Source organism: Maniola hyperantus, chromosome 6, assembly GCF_902806685.2.
Source record: "Maniola hyperantus chromosome 6, iAphHyp1.2, whole genome shotgun sequence".
Lineage (NCBI taxonomy): Eukaryota > Metazoa > Arthropoda > Insecta > Lepidoptera > Nymphalidae > Maniola > Maniola hyperantus.
The window spans coordinates 6,615,062-6,637,113 of NC_048541.1; the positions used below are offsets into that span (position 1 = coordinate 6,615,062).

General features: G+C 35.4%; 1 protein-coding gene across 2 annotated transcripts; it reads left to right on the forward strand.

The window, feature by feature from the left end:
- Window positions 1-1,899: 1,899 nt before the first annotated feature.
- On the forward strand, window positions 1,900-22,038 carry LOC117982941 (sodium- and chloride-dependent glycine transporter 1-like). Of its 2 annotated transcripts, XM_034969381.2 has the most exons (13): window positions 1,900-2,299; window positions 2,616-2,775; window positions 4,088-4,375; window positions 5,629-5,782; window positions 6,951-7,083; window positions 7,562-7,696; window positions 7,803-7,906; window positions 7,996-8,233; window positions 8,560-8,688; window positions 8,765-8,974; window positions 10,281-10,454; window positions 12,263-12,445; window positions 13,147-13,285. In XM_034969381.2, exons 1-12 carry the CDS (start codon window positions 2,219-2,221, stop codon window positions 12,407-12,409), a joined length of 1,953 nt encoding a protein of 650 aa, XP_034825272.1. In that variant the 5' UTR covers window positions 1,900-2,218; the 3' UTR covers window positions 12,410-12,445; window positions 13,147-13,285. The 2 variants fall into 2 exon arrangements, with proteins under 2 accessions (XP_034825272.1, XP_034825271.1); XM_034969380.2 differs by lacking the exons at window positions 1,900-2,299; window positions 2,616-2,775; window positions 4,088-4,375; ... (6 more) ...; window positions 8,765-8,974; window positions 10,281-10,454 and having other exon boundaries at window positions 12,303-12,445; window positions 13,147-22,038.
- The last annotated feature ends 14 nt before the right edge of the window (window positions 22,039-22,052 follow it).

The window sequence follows — 22,052 nt, forward strand, 5'->3', positions numbered from 1 at the left end:
ATCTGTAATTTGGCATGGGTATAAATATTAATCACGCCGACAAAGTGGTGAAATAAAATTTTGATAAATATTTTTTTTAGGGTAGATCCCCTACATGTAAAGTGGGAATGTTTTTTTTTCTCGTCTACCCCATAGTGTGGGGTATTGTTGAATAGGCCTTTTAAAATACTGTGGGTGTGGGAACATCATTTTTCGATTTCTAGATCTGTTTGTAAAATATGATGTATTAAAGTGCAAATTTTTATTAGAGTCAAGTGTCGTCTCAGTTTCTCTGCGTATTGTCTCTAACACAGGGAGGGACGATCAGCGACTATGAAGTTTGGATCATGGTGGCTTTGGGAGATAACAGGTAATAAAGGTGTAATAGACTTTCGTCAATGTACCTGCTATATAATGTCTATTTTTTATATTTTCTTCAGAATAGTATTAGGAATCACGTTATGCATTGCCAGATACCTATCTACTTAGTTTCGTGCAACCCCTGCCTGACACCCTTAAACTTTTAAACTTTAAGGGTGCCTGGTTGGGGGTTGCCACCATACGTGTCTGGCAATGCATGACGTGAACTAGACTTTTTGACGTAATATTATTTACACTTTTATTACCTGTTATCTCCCAAAGCCACCATGATCCAAACTTCATAGTCGCTGATCATTCCTCCCTGTGTTGGAGACAATACGCAGAGAAATTTTCAGCTTTTATAAAATAACATAGGTCTGGCACGCGCTGGATCTTAGTCTATAAGGACTGGATAAGTGTGTGGTGTGGGCAACCGGGCAAGAAGGCGCGGGCGACGCTGTAATGTAATCAATACGTCGCCGCTCCACTTTCTGCGACCTTCCGTGTCGCCTCTGGGCTCTGCCTGCCCTTATGCCATGATGCCTATGCAATCATGCAAATTCTCCCATAAAAATCGTTTTCAAATTTCTATACGTTTATAAAATTAAAACTGACTTTTACTGAGTTCCGTGTTAACTAGCTAGGATAAAATTAAGATGATATCTATCGCAGTACCTACTCTATCCCTTCTTCATTGATACAATTAATAGAAAACGGCCAAGCGCAAGCTGGGGCTCGCTCTTCGGCGACGCACTGCACTTCCGTCATCCGTGAGAATACCAGCGATTATCTACGACATAATATGTCATAAGCTCCCATACAATACAAAATAGAAGGTATTTTCACGAACTCGGATCGGATGAGTGCGTAAACGCCGTTAGGGTACCATAACATAATTAAGATCAACATAATTATTGTTTTGGCTGTATGAAATATTTCATTTCTGAGGTACACACCGTGAAAAAAAAAACCCTAACAATGTTACAATTGGTGCATATAATAAAAAAATACATGAGAATGAGAAGTTTATTGAATTATGGTAAGTTAGCGCTTGACGCAATCTCACCGTGGTAAGTGATGAATGATGATCCAGTCTAACCTGGAATGAAGAGCTATGGCAGTTTATTAGACACAATCGGTTTCAACCCGGTATCGCACCGGAACGCTAAATCACTTGGTGGCACGGCTTTGCCAGTAGGGCGGTAACTAGCCACGGCCCACGGCCGAAGCCGTACAAAACGTACCTACGTAATAGAAAAAAGTATCATCACCTAAACGAAATGGGAATAACGGAATTTTAGATTTTACAATTTATTTCTATATCTAAGTACCTAGGCTGGTAATTCGGTCTTATGATGGATTTTAATATTCTACATGTTTTCAATTAATATCCGTAAACAATCGATCATGTAGACCTTGCTCACATTGTTATGCAAGGGCCGGACATTTCCATATGATTTTCGTCTGGGAGAGAACGTCCCTCAGGGGGCGGTGAAGAGGGAGCGGTGGAGGCGGAGGCTTGATATTGACCTAGATGTTCATTCAGAGTTCGGTCGATGCGAAACTTGACATCTGCGCGTTCCTGCGTTTCGCGTTTTTCAATTTAATGTAGCTTTAATTCGACTACGATATTTATTTCTTTTCCTTTCTGAATTTAAATGAAGTTAACGAACTCTCGCGCGACTATGTATTCGTTATTTTTAAAATGACGCTGTGAATCAATCACGTTATCGATAATTTTGTGTAAGACCGGGGAGTGTAATATGATGTATGTTCGATGTGTGGTGCTCCCCGTGCAAGCGGTGCTCAAGTCATTCTCGATAAAATGGCAACGCTGCAGATTTTAATGAAATAGTTCTTTCACTAATCACTATACATAATGAAGCCGGAAAAGCAAAGTAAGACACCTATTCCAGCGGTTACCAAAAACATATCTACCATGGATATAAAATATTCAGATGTGAGTATCGACCAAATAATTTTAGGGGTACCTACCTATATTATACTTATTAGCCATTGTAGAATCTCGTATTTTTTTTACGAGTGATAAATGGAATGGAAATTGAATACTTTTGTACTAAATTTTTCCTTATTTAAGTAATTAATATTGACGAATTTAGTTTTTCAAAATTCCGTGGTGTCTCTTAAAAAGTAGATCAACCACCTTTTTATATCCATGCAATAACATTTCGATCCGTTGCTACTTTACGATGTGATTGAAACACTCAAGTAACTACTGACTCAACTAAAAGTGAAATGGTGGTTTTATATAACAGAGTAAGGATGAACTGGGAAGAGAGTCGACGGCGGAGGACTCGGAGCCTGAGAGAGGAAATTGGACAGGACGGTTTGACTTCCTTTTATCGCTGCTAGGATATAGCGTCGGGCTGGGAAACGTCTGGCGGTTTCCTTATCTGTGTTACAATAATGGAGGAGGTATGTGTAGTTGCCCAGTTCTAAGGTTGCATATCTACTGGCGAAATTCCGGTGGCAAATAATAATGATTATGATGATGACAATAAATTGTTTATTACTAGCTAATGCCTGCGACTTCGTACGTGTGGATTTAGGTTTTTAAAAATCTCGTGGGAACTCTTCGATTTTCCGGGATAAAAAGTAGCCTATGTCCCTTTCCAGGTCTTAAACTATACCCATGTAAAAAAATATCACGTCGATTCGTTGCTCCGTTGCGACGTGATTGAAGGACAAACCAACAAACATACACACTTTCACATTTATAATAGGGGTGGTGAGATTGAATTCATAATCTGCCTGTGAACTGTTTCGATATCAATCAAACATTTTTAGGTCATAAAGGTAGGTAAGTACCAAAAATAGGCACTAGGTAAGTATTAGAAAATTTTTGAGTAGGGATTAAATCTTGCGAGACATGCGCTACCTATGTATAGCGTTTTTATTTTATATTGTACCTAAATAATAACATTTACCTATTTATGTGGGTAGGTAGGTATTTCTTAGGTAGGTATTGCGTTTATGTATTCATCAAGAGAGAGCTGTTCTTGACAGCTAAGTCGGTAGCTACCTATTATATGGCTGTAAACAAATACCGCTTGCCGAGTCAATGCTAATGAGTTCGACTTCTGTAATGTACTAAGTAATCTACGCTAAATGCACTATGTACTACTATATTATAGTTATTTACCTAAACTTCAATGGGGGGGTTTAATAGGTATATTCCGTATATTATACTAGCGGGTGGATGAGGAAGGCGGAGGATCTTGTATGTTGCGGCGCTGATGAAATGGTGTTATATAATCGTCACGTATTATTGATTGCATTTTTTAACTTTTCAAAATCATGACCATTAATGACCTTATACCTACCTATTCAGGAAGCTATACCAGTGGCGTGCACAGGATTTAAAACCAGGGTATGCATTAGTTACCTATTTAATGGCAGTTCAAAGAGAAATGAGAATGTAACTACCTAGCTATTTCAACTCCGATGGTATGCAGTGCTTTTATGCCTGCACCTGTACGCCACTGGCTATACCTACCTACTTCTAATAATAATATGATACGAGTATCTCTAATCAATGCTGATTGCTGTCTACTTCCCACTATGAGTCCTACGTAAGTAGGTAACGTAACTACGTGGTATACCTTTGTGTAGGTTGTAGATAACTAGACAGGTTGGTAAAAGAAATCACAAAGTGAAGTAAAGAAGATTATGATACCTTTCTGGGTATCATAATCTTCAGTTCAATCAGCTTTTAAAATGTTTGCAGGTGCATTTTTAATACCCTTTACAATAATGCTCATCATTGCGGGACTCCCATTGATGTTTATGGAGCTGTCTTTCGGTCAATACGCTGCCCTGGGACCTGTCGCCGTCTACAACAGATTCTGCCCACTGTTCCGTGGGCTTGGTTATGGAATGGTCATCGTCTCCACTATTGTTATGTTGTACTACAATCTCATCATAGCCTGGACTATATACTATATGGTAGTGTCATTTGCGAGCATCTTTTATCAGCTGCCGTGGCAGAATTGCGATGCCGATTGGAGCACTCAATGTAAGTTGGCTCTAGGGTCTACTTAAAGTAAAAGCTCATGAAAGTCCAACAGCTGGACTGAGGCATATCTATACAAGGAACTAGGTATAAGCTTAATTCGCAATAACCCATCAAAACAGTCCAATCTGTGGGGTTCAACGTGCAGTATACGATATGCACCGCCCGCCCTCCCATTAAAGAAGCAGGAAAGGCAAGCAATACACGCCATGAACACAACACCACATAGAACACACTGAAGGTATATAGTATATGTTTCACTCTGACACTAGAGCATCCTCAGGAGACGTAGAGTGTAGATTCCACAATACACGATTGTAAAGTCACTTGTCAATCTACGTTACTATAGTAGGCGACAGGTCGAGATGGCAATTGGAGTGGGAACGCCCCGCGCACCCGCACATTACTAACCCGGTACAGGTGCCGTGTGGATCCGCGGGGTGTCCCCCCGCCTCATTCTCTGATTGCTATCTCGACCGTACTGTAGATACCTACTTACCTACCTACATACCTACGTTATCTACAACAGATTCTGCATTATGAACTGTGAAGATTTGTGTGGTGTTGTGTGTTGGTGGTGTTTATATTGCTTGCTTTTCCTACTTCTTTAGTAGTGGAGGGGCAGGCGGTGGATATCATGGTGCACTTTGTGCATAGCGAATTAAGCTTAGTAGTTTTGTATACCGGATGGACTTCTCATGGACTTCCGAAAAGTAACACCTGCTTCTTTCAACAAAATTTACTTTCATTATTTACATTCATTTCATTATTTACTTTTAAAGGGTACTTCCTATTTAATTGCTAAGTATACTGGAAAAATACTTACTTACAGGGAAATTATTAGAAGACTTTAATTTAAACTAACAGTTCTATGATCTACGTGATCAAATCAGAAATGAGGAGATCCGTAGGAGAACTAGAGTAACCGACATAGCTCAACGGGTTGCGAAGCTGAACTGGCAATGGACAAGGCAAATAGTTTGGACCACCGATAGACGTTGGGGTCCCAAAGGGGTGGAATGGCGACTTCGCACTGGAAGGCACAGCGTTGAAAGACCCCCCAGTCTTGGTCGTCGTCCGTCCCCCCAGGTGGCCGGACGACATCAGACAAATCGCAGGGAGCCACTGGATTCAGGGGGCGCAAGACCATAGCGTGTGGAAGTCCCTACAAGAGACCTATGTCCAGCAGTGAACGTCTATCGGTTGATGATGATGATGATGATGTTCCAGGTTGTAAGTCGTGCTTGTTATTTTAGATTGTTACTCATACGAAGAGGCTGATAAATGTGAGGAAAGCAATGGGACCTACTACTTGCGACAGTGCCTGAATCAAAGTTACGCCACTCTACATAACATCGCTGCTCTAGCGGATGTAGCTATACGTAGACCGCCGGCTGAAGAATACTTTACGTAAGTTTTAAATGTAAGGTTTTTGTCACCTTTATAGGTATAGTTAATTAAAACATATATCTGAACCGATCGTGACACACAATTAGTTCGCACCCTGGAGACGTGACGATAAAAGTATCTTATTTGGGCCGGAAAATAGACAATATATTACTTACTTACTATCTTATGCTCGCGACTTTGTCCACGTGGACTACACAAATTTCAGACCCCTATTTTACCCCCATAAGTGTTGAATTTCCAAAAATCCTTTCTTACCGGATGTCTACGTCATAATAACCTATCTGCATGCCAATATTCAGCCCGATCCGTCCAGTACTTTAGATCTGTCAGTCAGCTTTTAATTTTAGATTATGAAAAATACTTGCATATATTCTACGCAGACGAAGTCTCTGGTATTTGTGTGGAATAGTCGACATATTATGTGCTTACTATATTAGCTTGTTTTAGATATACTTAGTTTTATCGATATACAGAAAATTCACTTATGCAGGCTTATATCCCTCACACGTCTCACTCACACGTCTGTGGCCGCACTTGACTGAACGAGTTCAAGAAGTTGGATCAGAACTCTGTAGTGTCCTTATAAGGGGTTCAAACAAAAAACTTTTTCCAATTTAGTAAGTAGGCTGTGTAATCGAAGGTATAAATAAATAGCTGAATAAACTAAAAGCACTATTGGGAAAAATACGTAATACGTACCTATAGTCCGGCAGCAGCAGTTGAGATGGCAATCTGGGTATAAGGCGGAGGGACACCTCGCATTCACGCACGTCACCCGCGCTCGCCCGCACCGGGTTAGCGCGAGGGCTGTACGGGTGTGCGGGGCTTTCCCTCTCCGATTGCGATCTAGACCTGTCACGTACTATACTTAGGTAAATTGCCTACCTATCGCAGTGGTTTGTACTACGGCCATAGTATATCCACAACCCTGAGGTCCTGGGATCAGGATCAATACAGGAATTTAAGTATAATTTCCAATTTCACTCAAGCGTGGTCGGCCCTTCCGATAAAAACAAAACATATCTGTACGATGCCGAAAAGAAACTGATTAGGGATAAGTTAGTCGTTCTAGGTTAGCCCGCTTCATCCATCAGGTTAGATATTATTCAAGTGCTCAATAAGAAATCTGATTCATAAAGATTCAATCACATATTAAATCTTGTTACAGTAACCAAGTACTCGGACTATCATCTGGAATTGAAGAAACTGGCCAAATCCGTTTGGGTATGGCTGCATGTCTTTTTGCTGCGTGGCTTATCGTGTTTCTGTGCTTATGCAAAGGTGTGCAATCATCGGGAAAGGTTTGTGCCTTTCATTTGATTAGAGATTTGTGTACCTCTATCTAAACTACTTACTTCGTTTATCAACTGTTTTATGTACTTGGTTTCATTTTCGTATATATTTGATCCCAATCTTCAACGGATTCTTCAATACTGAGCCGTTATTTTGTAAACTTGCATATTTCATCTGCATTCCAATGACATAAAGTGACAACATTATGTGAACTTTGGAGGTTTAGTTTGACCCTTTTCTCTGCTCCGTGCCCCGGAGAGCACGCCAAGGCGTCAGTCCCGGTTCTTATGACTAACATCTGTTAATCATCGTTAAAACTAAGAGTCGAAAGACTCGGTCGAATCCACTGAGTAAGAAAATGTCGTATGTGATAGAGTAGAATTACATGCTCTTTCAAAGTTTCCTGTTACCTATATACTTACTTACTTACCTAGTTAATATACATCTCTAGGATTTAGGAAATTTTATATTGAAACCTTTTTTTAGGTGGTATATTTCACAGCCTTATTTCCTTACGTGGTGTTGGTAATTTTATTTTTTCGTGGCGTAACATTACCGGGAGCTTCTACTGGGATTCTGTTTTATCTGACACCAGATTTTAGCCAACTTCTTAACGCTCAGGTAAGTATACCTAATTATCTTGAAATTTGAAATCTTAGAAACATTATATTTTTTTAATTATACAGTTTATAACATTACATTTTATAACTTCTACAATTATTTTAAGGTATGGGGTGACGCCGCTGTACAAATATTTTTTGCGTTAAGTCCAGCTTGGGGAGGTCTTATTACACTTTCCTCTTACAATAAGTTCTCTAATAACTGTTACATGTAAGTATATAACCATGTACACAATATTCTCATTTTTGGTGGTGCGCAATCATGTAGCACCTGCTGTAGAACATAATATTCTTTTGCAGTGATTCACTGATTGTCGCCGTGTCAAACATCGCAACGTCATTTTTCGCCGGTCTAGTAATTTTCTCTGTAATAGGATTCTTAGCCCATGAGCTGGAAGTGGAAGTAGACAAAGTGGTGGACCAGGGAGCAGGACTTGCTTTTATAGTTTACCCCGAAGTGGTTACAAGATTGCCTGTTTCACCTCTTTGGTCCATTCTTTTCTTTGTCATGCTGTTAACTTTAGGGCTCGACTCACAGGTATGCTTATGTCTATAGTAAGTAGGTATGTAGCTCTTTATTTTTTGTATAGATTTCGCTTTATTTGTTTAAATATATATGGATTTTGCTATTCCAATTTTTTTCATATTTCAAGTAATACTTTTTTGACTTAGGTCACTACTCATTCCTCGATAGAATGATACCTACGTAAAATTATAATTATTACATACTAATATAATATTATACATAAATAAACTACTACTACTACTATTAATACATAATCTATTTAATAATTAGATAAGTATATTTATAATTTTGTAAATTATATTAATACAATTTCTATTAAATAAAGGCAATTTTTTTAGTTTGCACTCATGGAGACAGTTACAACAGCTATACTGGATCGATTTCCTAATTTTCGCCAGAAGAAAGTTTGGGTTGTTTTAACAGTTGCAGTTTTTGGCTACTTTGGCGGTTTAATTTTCACAACTAATGTAAGTGTTTTATTATAATTTTATAACCAAATATGGCAGCGAAAGTGAAAAAAATTATTGCCTTTTTACTCTTTAGAGCGGGATGTATTGGTTACAATTGATGGACAAATATGCAGCCAATTGGTCCGTCCTTATCATAGCTATCGGTGAATGCATTTTGATTGCTTGGATTTATGGCGCGGAGAAATTCTGTTGTGATATACAAAGGATGATTGGAAGACAGTCGAGGCTCTGGGTTTTATTTTGGAGCGCAATGTGGAGGGTTGTCACACCGGCCGCCCTAGTGGTAAGTAAGCCATAGCAATTAGAATATAGGATAGTGTAGATAAGTCATTGTACCTATGTACTTAATGTATTTTTAGGGTTCCGTACCTCACAAGGAAAAACGGAACCCTTATAGGATCACTTTGCTGTCTGTCTGTCTGTCTGTCTGCCGGTCTGCCGGTCTGTCAAGAAACTTATAGGGTACTTCCCGTTGACCTAGAATCATGAAATTTGGCAGGTAGGTAGGTCTTATAGCAGACATTCGGGGGAAAATCTGAAAACCGTGAATTTCTGGTTACATCATTAAAAAAAATTGTGGTCATGAACTAATAATTAGTATTTTCTATTTTCGAAGTAAGATTACTATATCAAATGGGGTATCATATGAAAGGGCTTTACCTGTGCATTCTAAGACAGATTTTTATTTATTTTTATGCATCATATTTTTTGAATTATCGTGCAAAATGTCAAAAAAATATGACTGTAGTACGGAACCTTCGGTGCGCGAGACTGACTCGCACTTGGCCGGTTTTTTTTAAAATAATTAGGTATTTGGTCAGTAACTAAGTGGGTAGGTACGTATGATTAGAACAGCTATTATACCTACTTATTTTGCACTAAGTCTGCCGTGGAGCACAACAAATTTAGTGTGCACGCCTTCATAATATTTTAACACTATTTTTTCCCCGCGACTTCATTCGCATAATTTATAGCCTATACTGTATATATAGCACTCGGGAATAGTGAGTTACTTAGCAATCAATCATGAAAGAATTTTCAGAATCGGATCATTAGGTACGGAGATTATCCCCTACATCCAAACATACAAATTTTAAAATGTATGATTTTGATTATATTTTCTGTCGCATCAAGATTTACGATAGCTGAAAGTACGCGGCAGAAAATAATGCGTACACCTTTAGTATGAGATTTTGGCATTGTAGAGCGTTGTCTCTGTCAGTCATACCTATGTAACGTTTAGTCGATCTCAAGGACAGAGACAATGCTCTACAAAACCGCTATCTTTTTCTAAAGGTCGATGTAAGTATATTATTTTCTGCCGCGTAATGTAAGTATTATACTTCGTCAGCGTTATCTACTCATGTGCCATAAGAGCAGAGCTTTACGTTTGTAACGCTTTACGCTTGTTATTATCTAGCTTAGTTTAGTATTATAAGAGGAATGTGCAACATCCACGTCATAATCTCAAGAGATTTTCTGGATGTCAAGCGGAAAAATGTACAATTATCTATTAAGTATTTGGTTGAAAAAAAGAAATTAAAAAAAAAGTGTGAGCATACCGCTAGGTTAGGTCTGATGTTTTTCAGTTTATTTTGGTGTTCAACTGGATTGAATACAAGCCGGCGTCATATGGGCACTACGTTTATCCGATGTGGGCAGATGCAGTTGGTTGGACATTAGGAGTGCTGCCGATTGTCGTTGTCGTTCTGATGGCCATTGACCAGATATGTAGCGGAACTGATGACCTTACGATCATGGAGGTATACCAATTTTATACGGTATTTTTGTTAGAAGTTCATGTATGATACGAGTAGAATTATTTGCCAAGTGTTTTGTAGCAAGTGTTTTTAACTGTGATAACTTTTTAGAATTTATTATTTTATATTATTGTAAATAATACTTAAATCATAAACCCTTTATTTTGCTAGAATACATGTGACAATGGTAGTAATTTTTAAGGTAAGTAAGTATCAATGTAATCGGCATTGTATGTCACAGATGTGTGTCCAGTTCTCTAGGTTCTCCAGTTTGCAGCTTTTTCGGCGTGTGTACCTATAGTACCCTAGTAGGTACCTACTGTGCGTTTTACCACGGTTTAACTGAGAAGAGATCTGCCATTTTTATCTAGTTCTTCTTGGTTGAAAGGCAGCAAGCACTACCACAAAACTCAAAATAATAATAAATAATTGTTGTGTGATCTCTGTGCTTATATATTTTTTATTTTGTACTGTGCCGCTCGTATCCCAATTAAAGAATTATTTAAGTGTTTATTTTACTTTCAATTAAGTTCTTATCCGGGATTATTGTAATTAAATACCTAGCTAGTAGCTACCTATTAGTTTAGGTATTACAAATTTTAATACCTTTGTACTACAGTAGATCTATACGTCTATTGTGAAATAGGTAGGTATCTAAGTAGGTAACTGCATTTCAAATAAAATGTTGAGCAACCCTCTATGTACTTACTTATCTGTTAGTAAATCGATGTTAAATAGAGCGACTAATTTTGAAATCTGTAAGACTAACTTTTGAAGTAAGCTGCAGCTGTGAATAAAAAGTCAAATATAATATCTACACCACTATCAATATTATTAGGTAGCAATGAACTCGTAGTTAAGCGTAATTTATTTCTGTGACCTACTACTTAAGTCAATGAATAAAAAGATTCAGAGTGATGTTATAATAGGGTATTTTACCCTTTTTGAAAAGTGTCTTAATTTGATCCTAAAGTGATGACTGATGACAAACTAGGTACCAAAAAATTTACAAAAATTTTATTCGATCGATAAGTGCATTAATAAAAATGCATTTAAATTTTGCGTTTCAAATTTCGCCGCGAAAACGCTACCCGCCAGCTTTTTAGCTTCATGAGCTGTCATGACGTCACACGGATTGGTTAGCAACGGTGTTTTCTTATTGAAATACATTACAATTTCAATTCATGTGACGTCACAGTCGGAATTAGCTTGGCTGCTACGGTATCATGCGTTTTGGATATTTGTAGAACAGATAAAAAAGTGAAATCTTTAAAATGAATGCAGTACATAATTTTGTAAACATTTTTCGATTGCTTATTTGCTAATAGGTACTATCTTGTCTATACATTTTTAATTTTTTTTTCTCCCTTGGTGTAAAATACTGTATTTAGCATAGAAAGGTAAAGTAGCATTTCTTTTAACTTGGAATTTTTACTAGGTAATATAAAGTAGATAGCTATTGCGAATTTTTTTCAGCAGAAAATCCTTACCAATATTTACCTTTAGTTGACGATTATATTAGGTAATGTTCGCGACCTCTTCCACGAAAATTTAGCTTTAGTAAAATCCCGTGGGTGGGTACTACTTATTTGATTTTCCGGGATGTAAACTAGGCATACCAAATTTCATCAAAATATGAAAACGTAGCAAACAGACAGAGATAAACACTTTCGCATTTTAATTTTTTATGCCTTGTCGTTAAACCTACACGAATGTTTAAAATGCTGGTACATACTAAAAATCTGGTAGGTACGTACCTACCTATCAAAAGTTTGATGCGTGGCAGCGAATGACCATTTGGATGTTTGCAGAAAGCGCGTGTGCTGGCGCGGCCCACCGACGAGTGGGGCCCCGCGTCGGCACCGGTGTGCAGCACGGTGCTGCGGGCCGAGACCGAGCTGTCACCGCCCGTGCTGCTGCTGCACGGCCGCCACGTGCTGCGTGAGCGGGGCGCATGACCTCCGCACACCCACCCGCTTATTGCTATGCGGAAGGTATGTAAGAAAAATAAACCTACAAGCACACAGGCTTCATATTGCAGTCAAGGATTATCAGTCAAAAACGCATGCTATGTTATCAAAGATACGGTCAGTTGCAGCTGTATATATTGGGTTTTGTAAAAAGGTGACCATAATAATAGACAGATATCTCGGCATTAAATCATTATAATCGTAGAACAGAGTCGGTTTTGCAAAAAAACCCAAAATTACTTTTTGCTATATTTGGATACTATCTATACCTACTTACTACTGGATGAAAGTATGTAAATTTTCATTGTTACTTATATGTTTTTTATATACCTATAAGATTCATCCGCGTGGATTTAGGTTTTTTTAAGAATCCTGTGGGAACTCTTCAATTTTCCGGGATATTTGCCTATGTCCTTCCCCGGGATGTAAGCTAACCATTCCATTGTACCAAATTTCAGCAAAATTGTTTAAACTGTTGGACCGGGAAAAGCTAGCAGACAGAGACAGTCAGACTTTCGCATTTATAATATTAGTATGGTAAATGAGTATTTATTTATTTATTTAGTAGGTATGTAAAGTTTCAAAAAATGCAGATCTGTCACTTAATACGACGAATCATAACGAAATGTTCATCGTTACTGTTATCTACTTAATAATAATACAAAAACGTGACCATTTTACTTTATTCATCAAATATCTTACTAAACTTAAAAACATTTTTGCAGACCTCTCACGACGGTGCCGACTCAAATTCTATAACCAGTGCTAAAGACAGTGATACAAAGAAATCTGCGCCTAGTTTCAATAAGATGGCAAAAAGTTCTATCAAACGGAAAGTTCAAAACTTCAGTCATGAATCGGATGACGGTATAATAGAACCGTTACTTCAAACAGATAAAGAAAAAATTGAAATTGCCAATAGAAGTGCCAAATATTTACTAAACAAATCTAAGACTGAATCTTTACACGAAAAGGATAATAAAATTACGGATGATTATGATGATAAATGCTCCGTGCGTATACCTGTAAGCTCAACTAGTAATTCGATCACGAACAATGTGAAAGAGAGCCCAGTATCTACTTCTTATATTTGCGGATCTGCTCCAATTCATAACCATATGAATACAAATATATTTAGTTCTTACGAAGCGTCCATAGGGTTAATAACAACTAAAAATCACATTCTTGTTGAAATAGATAATAGCAAGCCTGGAAGATATATTCCAAGTCCGTTAATTTTTACTACTGCTAAAATTCACACAGACAGTAAAACGAAAGTAATGGAACCTGTACCAATATTATCAACAATCGAAGGTAATGGAGTTAAAGCTGGAGCTTTTCCTGGATCTGAAACAAAGACAATTTGTTTAACTCAAACATCCTCTGATGGTATAAAAGTTTTATCTGGAAAACCAGAAATCAATGCATTACAAACTTATAAAGATAATACATTTTCACCGACAGTAACACATTCTTTTCTTAAATCTGAAGCATTAAATGACAACGTGAAGAAGTCACCTACCACTTCAAGTTCCTTGAAAGGTTCTACGAATTTATTTTACCAAGATACAAAACTTGGTCAGTCGTCAAATACAGTTAATTTTCCAGCAGCAGCTAAGTTGACCAGTAGTAAAAATACATCTTTGAAGTTACAACCTATTATCGACATATTACCTACTACTCATACAAATATTTCTATACCCGATGAAGTCAAATCTATAGAAATGTTAACATGTGCTTCAAGTAGCAACGATATATCAGAAACATTTAGTTTGATGGATAAACCAAAAGAAAATTTTCGTATTCTGGACGAGATGGACTATAAAATTTCGCTAGACCCCTTGAACTTACAAAACCAAGAGAATACACATAAAATAAATTTAGAATCACCACAGCACCGGAAAACGCAGTTTATTTCAAAAGATAGTGAACTTGTTATTAATACTTCTGTCACTAGTAATAAAAAGTTACAATGCCAAATAAATTTATCAAATGAAGCTACAAATGATTCTGTTAGTAAAATTATTAAGTCAGATACGCAAAGCTTACTAAAAGAAATAGACAATAATTTAAGTGTAAAAACTGTCAAAGTACCTAAACAAGACACCAAAAGTGACTTTGCTTCTCACGATACCCTCCCGACAGCTACAAAAAATTCTAGTATATCTACTTCTAAGGTCATAACGACTCCATCTAAAACAGAAATCAAAACTACACCGAGTACAGTACCAGTATCTACACATAAAGTAAAATCTACTGCAGCAACCGGTATTTTAAAACCTACTTTATCTGGTGTGTGCAAGGATGTACCAAAATCCTTATGTAAATCTTTAGCTACAACATCTCAAACTGATATCAAAGGCAGTAAAGAATCAACAACAACGTCATCAACGCCCGCATCTACTGCTTCATTATCAAACAGCAAATTAACTGCAATTTCTGTGAGTGCCAAAACAGATATTGTGTCACCTTCATCTTGCCCTTCGCAAACCATAAAAACAGACCCATCAATCAAATTTACAGTTACTACAGGTAATATAACTCTTCCCTCATATATTGTATCTACATCTAAGACGAAAATAGGTTCAACATTGACGTCTACTACACCAGTTATTACATCACAAGCCCAGATACAGAAACCATTGGTCAATATTCATACCACAAGTGCATTTGCAACATCGAGTGCAAAAACATCACCATCTACATCAGCTGCAAATGGTACAAACCATGCAAATTTTTCTAAACAAACAAAATCAAAAGCTGCTGAAACGATTAAAAAAGATAAAAGAGCTTAGCATAACAATATTTTGTGGTAAAAATATGTTTAATAATCACTATAAAAATACCATGTAAGTAAATAGCTTACAGCTAAGGTATTTAATGAATTCAAAACAAACTCAATTATTCTTACATAATTATAATAATATGGTCCTCGAATTAAAAAAAATGAAATACTTAGATTGTTAAAAGTAGCTGTACATATTTAGAAATATTCGTGGTTGGGAAATAATTTATTAACTTTCCACCTGAAATACTCGAGAAAAGAGTACCTACATTGGTTTTTCATAGTTATATTTTTAGATGCATTGCTTTATGAACTTTCAGATAATATACTTAATGTTTTTAAAAATGCCAGAAAGTACATAATAAATGTATTGTTCTTGGAATATTATTTGATTGTTTACTCGTACTATTTGAAAGGAATTGAGTAAATTAGATAAATACAATGGTTATTTATTTATTAATTATTAGATAGTTTTAACTGACGTCACATACTTGAAGTGGACAGTTCTTTCAAGCTGACATATGTATTTATTATATATTTTTTAATACTAACTATAACCGTTATTTAATCATTTTTATTTAAATAAAATAAAGATTAGTGGTGCTAATAATAAAAATATTGCTCATAGACAATATTATATTTTAAATTTACGATAAATTTTGAGATGATTGATTTCATCTCATACAAGGTCAATTTGTATAATTTTATTTAATTGATAAAATCAATTAAATATTTTGATTAAAATACTGTATTTATCTCTACCTATTCTGTCTTAATATCTTCATATTATGATAATTATTAATTTTATTAATGTCGAGAGAAAATTCTAAATTACAGGGTAGTAACAAATAATATGGAAAATAATGATGACCTATAATAGAACTTAAACTAAACGTTAACTATTAATCTTTATTTTTTTCAAATTTCTAAAATAAATATTAAAGTACAACAGGTCAACAGTAAAGGATAGAAATGGACCGAAATAGTAAAATTAGTACTGCTAAACCAATTTATTGATTGCTTAAATGTCATATATTTCACAATATTCTTATTATTTAATGTACCTATTTGTTATAGCCACTATCCAAAATTTCGCCACACCTAGGTGCAAATTGCATTCAAATATAAACTAATTCTGTTGAAAGAAGCTTTAGGCAAGAACAGTTCAGACAACTAAGAATTTTTGTTATAGGAGTGCCTGTTACTACAGGCACTCCTATAACAAAAATGTCTATTAACTATGATAAAAGTCAAATATAGATTACCAGTAAAACGTTGATTTTTCAAAAATGCTTTCTTAGCGGATGCCTACGTCATAGTAGCTATCTGCATGCCAAATTTCAGCCCGATCCATCCAGTAGTTTGAGCTGTGCGTTGGTAGATCTGTCAGTTAGTCACCGTTTCCTTTTATATATTAAGATTATTAGAGTAGTAAAAGAAAAATCATCTTCAAATAAAGGGCTCCATAACTCTACCAGTTTAGTAATTTCTATTTTTAAAACAAATGCGTCGCCGTTCTTATTAGAATTTTTGTCTTATTAGAACTTGGTGGAAACACTGGCCGTGTCTCTCGATTTTGTTATCCTCACAAAAGTTAGGTTAGCAAAAGCAGCCAAGGGCTAGTCTATAAATTAAAAAGTGCTATTTTTTTTAAAAAGTTCTACTGAACTTTTTGGGTAAAAGCCTTTTTGTTCAGCAGAAGATGTCCGCAGGCTAAAACAATGATTATGTCGATGATCTAAACATTCGTAGGCATCTAACAATATACTAATTTTTTAAAGAAAACAAAACACTTTTGTATATACACTCCTTATAATAAAATAACGATACATAAGTATTTTGTATTTGTAGGATAGCAAAAAACAATGAAACGAGTTTCAGAGCTCTAATTTGGAAATGTTTTAAAATTATTTTTATTTTACTGCTAATACAATAATGACTTGAGGAGTCCAATTTCCTGATTTTAATTTTGCTCTTGAAAATTAATCATGACTGAAGTCCTTAAGTACTTATTTGCATTTATAAGTACTAGTAGGATAGTACCATGCTCAACTTTGTACTAGGTAGAAATTATTACGTCCAAATTACATGTTGATTAATCCGTCTATTTTTTTGTACGAACTTCCCTGTTTTACAGTTAGCTTCACGTTAACAATCGTTCAAAATCAAGGTTTCCATAGTTTAGACACGTGAATATTAATATTCAAGTTTCTAAGTTTTAAACATAATAATTTCACCAAAATTTTAGAAAAGTAAATAAGTTGCCTTCTAGAATTGCTTTTAAGCTTGCCACTCACGGGATATACATATTATATTCTGTAGGTATCTGCTTGCATATCTTGCGATATTGCAGAAAATCAATAGAGTACACACGCGGTGCAGAAAATCTCTACATACTTAAAGTATACAAGAATAAAACAAAGTCGTTTCCCACCGTCTGTCCCTCGGTACGTTTAGATTTTTAACCGACTTAAAAAAAATAGGGGGTTCTCAATGCGACTGTATGTATTTTTTTGTTACGCGATTACATCGTCAATTATTAACCGATTTTGATGATTCTTTTTTGTTTTATAGGACATAGTTAAGAGGTGGCCCCATTTTAATTTGGTAAAGATCTGATGAATATCTTTGGAGATGGAGAAAGGAACTCCTCAATGGATATGAGTAAATTACTCGCGACCAGTGTAATAGCTTTGTAAAGTGTAAACAGTAGGGTTTTAATAAGGCATAGCATATTTTTAACCGACTTCAAAAAAGGAGGAGGTTCTCAATTCAATTGTATGTGTTTTTGGTTGTTTGTTACGCGATTTCTCCGCCAAATATGAACCAATTTTGATGATTCTTTTTTGTTTTGTAGGTTATACTTGAGAGGTGGTCCTATTTTACTATGGTGAAGATCTGATGAATATCTTCGGTGATGAAAATCAGAACAGTGGATAAGAGTAAATTGCTCGCGATCAGTTTAATAGCTTAGTAGACAGTAGGTTTTTAACCAGGCACATCATATTTTAGAACAATTTCGGATACTAAAAAATGTGAAATAAAAAAATTAAACAAAAACCGACTTCAATAACCACAAACACTAAAAAGTAAAAATATAATTTAATTTATTACCCAATAATTATATTATGTATACAAGAGTTATTGTTGTTCTATAGTAATATTTTTTGGAGTCGGTGAACACTTAGCTTTAATAGGTACCTAGAGTACCTAGTTGATATATAAATCTGAAATAGTGATAACATTTTAGAGTGGAAAAAACTCGAAAATCAACTGAATTCACGTCTACTGTCTACTCAGACGAGTAGACGTAGAAGCTAGCCCTGACTGAATAGGGAGTTCCGGCAGGTCCGCACGTTTTCTATTTCAAGGTAAAAAGTTTAAAAACGGTAAGATAAAAATTAAACTAAAAATTTAAAACCCCCCCGGCACAAGAAAGGTAGATAACAGAAATAGCTAAGAAAGTGATCTGTTATAGAAAGAAAAGTTTCTGTTATCTTTAGCGGTCCCGAGACGCAACGAGCGCTTGGATAAAACTTTACTATTTATATTAAACTAAAAGAGCTAATACATACCTACTACTTACTTATTTTTTTACTTTTTAGAGGTTTTTGTGTTGGGGGTTTTTAATTTTTATTTTCTTTTCTTTTATGGTGGCTCTTTGAAGCATAATGCACTTTGCCAGTATCTCTGCGTACCTAGCTTATGAAAGCACAGAGGAGTGACAGAGGCCTGTTAACGGCCGTTTTATCTCAATTCTTCGCTTTTTAGCTGGTCATACAGTAACATGAAAATCAGCATCGTCTCCTGACAACTTTCTTGTAGGTACCTATAAAATTAAATCCAATAGCGGCATACGCGAACACATCTTCTGTATAAAAGAGATAAGTACACTCAGTATGGTGTGGTCCGTGTAGTCTGTACGAAGATTGATCGCTGAATGTACGGTTTTAAAATACTTATCTTAGAATATTTCGCCGTGTGTGATAACAACAGATAACATTGTGATAATCTTATTGAACCTGCATGAATTAGTTAGGTATATATACGTAAAACTTAATACTTAGTACCTACCTGGGCGCGTCCAAGCATCGCCCGGCGTCTTTTGAGTTCTTGTCATGGGAACTCAGGAATGACCCCTATACAGATAAACTTGGAAAGTAAAACGTAATCTAGGTAGGTACCTACATACAAGATTTTATCCAAATTGTTAAAGCCGGTTCCGAGAAACCAATTACTTACATCCTTACTTATAATTTAACAAATCCGAAAATATGTCCGTCTGTCGGTCTGCTAGCTTTCACGGCCCATATTTTTAACCAATTTTGACGTTTATTACAGAGATAGCTTGCATCCCGGGCTCGGATCCCGGGGAAGGACATAGACTACTTTTTTTCCCGGAAAATCAAAGAGTTCCCACGTGATTTCAAACCCTAAATTCAGGCCGATGAAGTCGCGGCCATCATCTATTTGGTAGATATAGAGATCTCGCATCCCGGAGACAGATAGGCCTATAGCTGTACTATTAAGTATTCTGAGCCTATTGGCCTATCTGTCGGTACCTATAGGCTACTTTTTATAAATCAAAGGGTTCCCACTGGATTAAAGGAATCAAACCAGGCTGACGAAGTTGCAGCTTTATTGAGTTACATATAAGTAAATTCATGTAATTTTTATTTATTTATTTTAGACATATACATACTTTATCATTTATTGTTATACACTTTTCATAACTAAATGAGTACTTATAACATATTAAATCAACATGAATTTCCGATCATTATTTCCGTTGTTTTCTTAACAAAATATCTTAATATAAAAAATTCTTATAGATACTTAACTAAATTGTTTTTGGATAATCTTTTAAATAGGCTGATTCGCTATGATTACTGAGTAATCATTATTGTTATTGTATGTTAAATATGTAATGTGTTTTATTTTAGATTTACAATTTACACCATGATATCTTAAGAACATATAATATTTTTTACTAATGGAGAACAGTAATTAAGTTTTGTAACTACTTTACTTAAAACTTACTACAAATTTTAAAATGTTGTGTTTTTTTATCTACATTTACTTATACTTTTGTCAACCACCTATAGGTATAGTTAACACTAATATTAATATTTTAGAATCTTTATTCCATGTATATTAAAGCTCAAACCACCTATTGTGCAATAAGTATATTGTAACTTATAGCAATTTTTTCTTGTTAGAATCGTTTACCGTTTGTTTAAATTTTTTGTGGCCAAGACTTTTAATATTTTTGTTATAAAATGTAGGTTAAGTATAAAATATGTGACAGAAAAAACTTCAAAATTCAAAATTCCGCTGAATAGGTAGAGATCTTAAAGTACCACCTACTTTAGTCTCGTATGGCTGTATATTTTTTTTAAATTCATAAGTCCAGTATTTTTAAGATCTGTTACCTACGTTTCAGAAAAAAAGAGAAACGTTTTCAAATAGATTCCGATGTATTAAGTAGATTTGAACATTAAAGAAAATTAATTACAAAATATTGCATTAAAAGTAGGTACCTAGGTACCGTATATTGTTGTATCAAATCTGATTAGTAATTAGAATTGACGTTTAGATATTTTATCAATTCAATCAATTTAAGGATTAATAGAATATAAGAAAACTTTAATATTCCTGTTAATTTTCTTTTTTTGGATGAATTTATTTTGATAAATATCATATTATACCCTGAAATGGTTTGTAAGTACCTTTTACAAATACATATGATAATAATTATTATATTGATACATATTTGATGTGTATAAATCCCATTTTTTTGCCAGTAAAACGTTTTCCATACATGTGGATTATACAGAAAAAAATGATAGTATATCATGCAGTAACTACCAATAAATATATGTAGATAGGAAAACGTAGAAATTGGCCGCGATGTCAGTAGGCGTTTTGCCAGGCGCAAATAGAGACGGACAATTTGGATATATGTACTTACTTGAGTTTTCCTTAGTTTACTTAAACGGTAAACCAGTAGCTTCTCAGTTCTCGCTGAAATGCATAAGAGGCGCAACTATACCCGGCCCATATGAACTTGTTACCCCGAACTGACAATGAAAGCATCATCATCATGATCAAACTATCGCCGGCTCACTACAGAGCACTGGTCTGAACTCAGACTGAGAATGAAATTATGAACTTGGCTTTTGACACACTGACGTGTGTCTTGATACGAGTGAGTGGACGACGACGTAAAGTTCTAAAGTGCCGGGCACATCGCGTCGCTTAAGCGTTTCCCGAACAGGTATCACGGTTGGTACATGGTTTTCAATTTTTTTTAAGCAAACTAAGAGAAACTAAAGTACTATACTTATATGAAATGCATTTATGTGGGGTAACACCGCGAAAGATAGTAAGGCATACCTATATTGAGGGTCGTCTGTAACAATGATATGGCACAAGTTTTACATAGCGCATTACGGCAGTAACTATAACGTAATATTTTAAAAGGGAATGCATTTGCTAAGAATGGTGTGTTGAAGTAACTTAAGTAAAGCCTAAAATTAGAAATTGTTGTTAAACTTGATGTATTTTAGAGAATTATTGATAAAATCGATGTTACATAGATGTTTACTGTAAATATTTACAGATATAATTGGTGGAAGCATGAGGTTTGAATGATTCAGAAGGCTGTATTTTCGGGTGATATTTTTAGAAATGGAAGTCATCATATCTTTGATAAACAAACATTATTAAAGAGGTATATTGGATGTGAAACGATAGAAACTGTAATGATGTGATAAGTAATTTAGTTTTAGTGTTGTTGTGCTATTATAATAAAATATGTTCCGATGTGGTTTATTATCGTTTTAT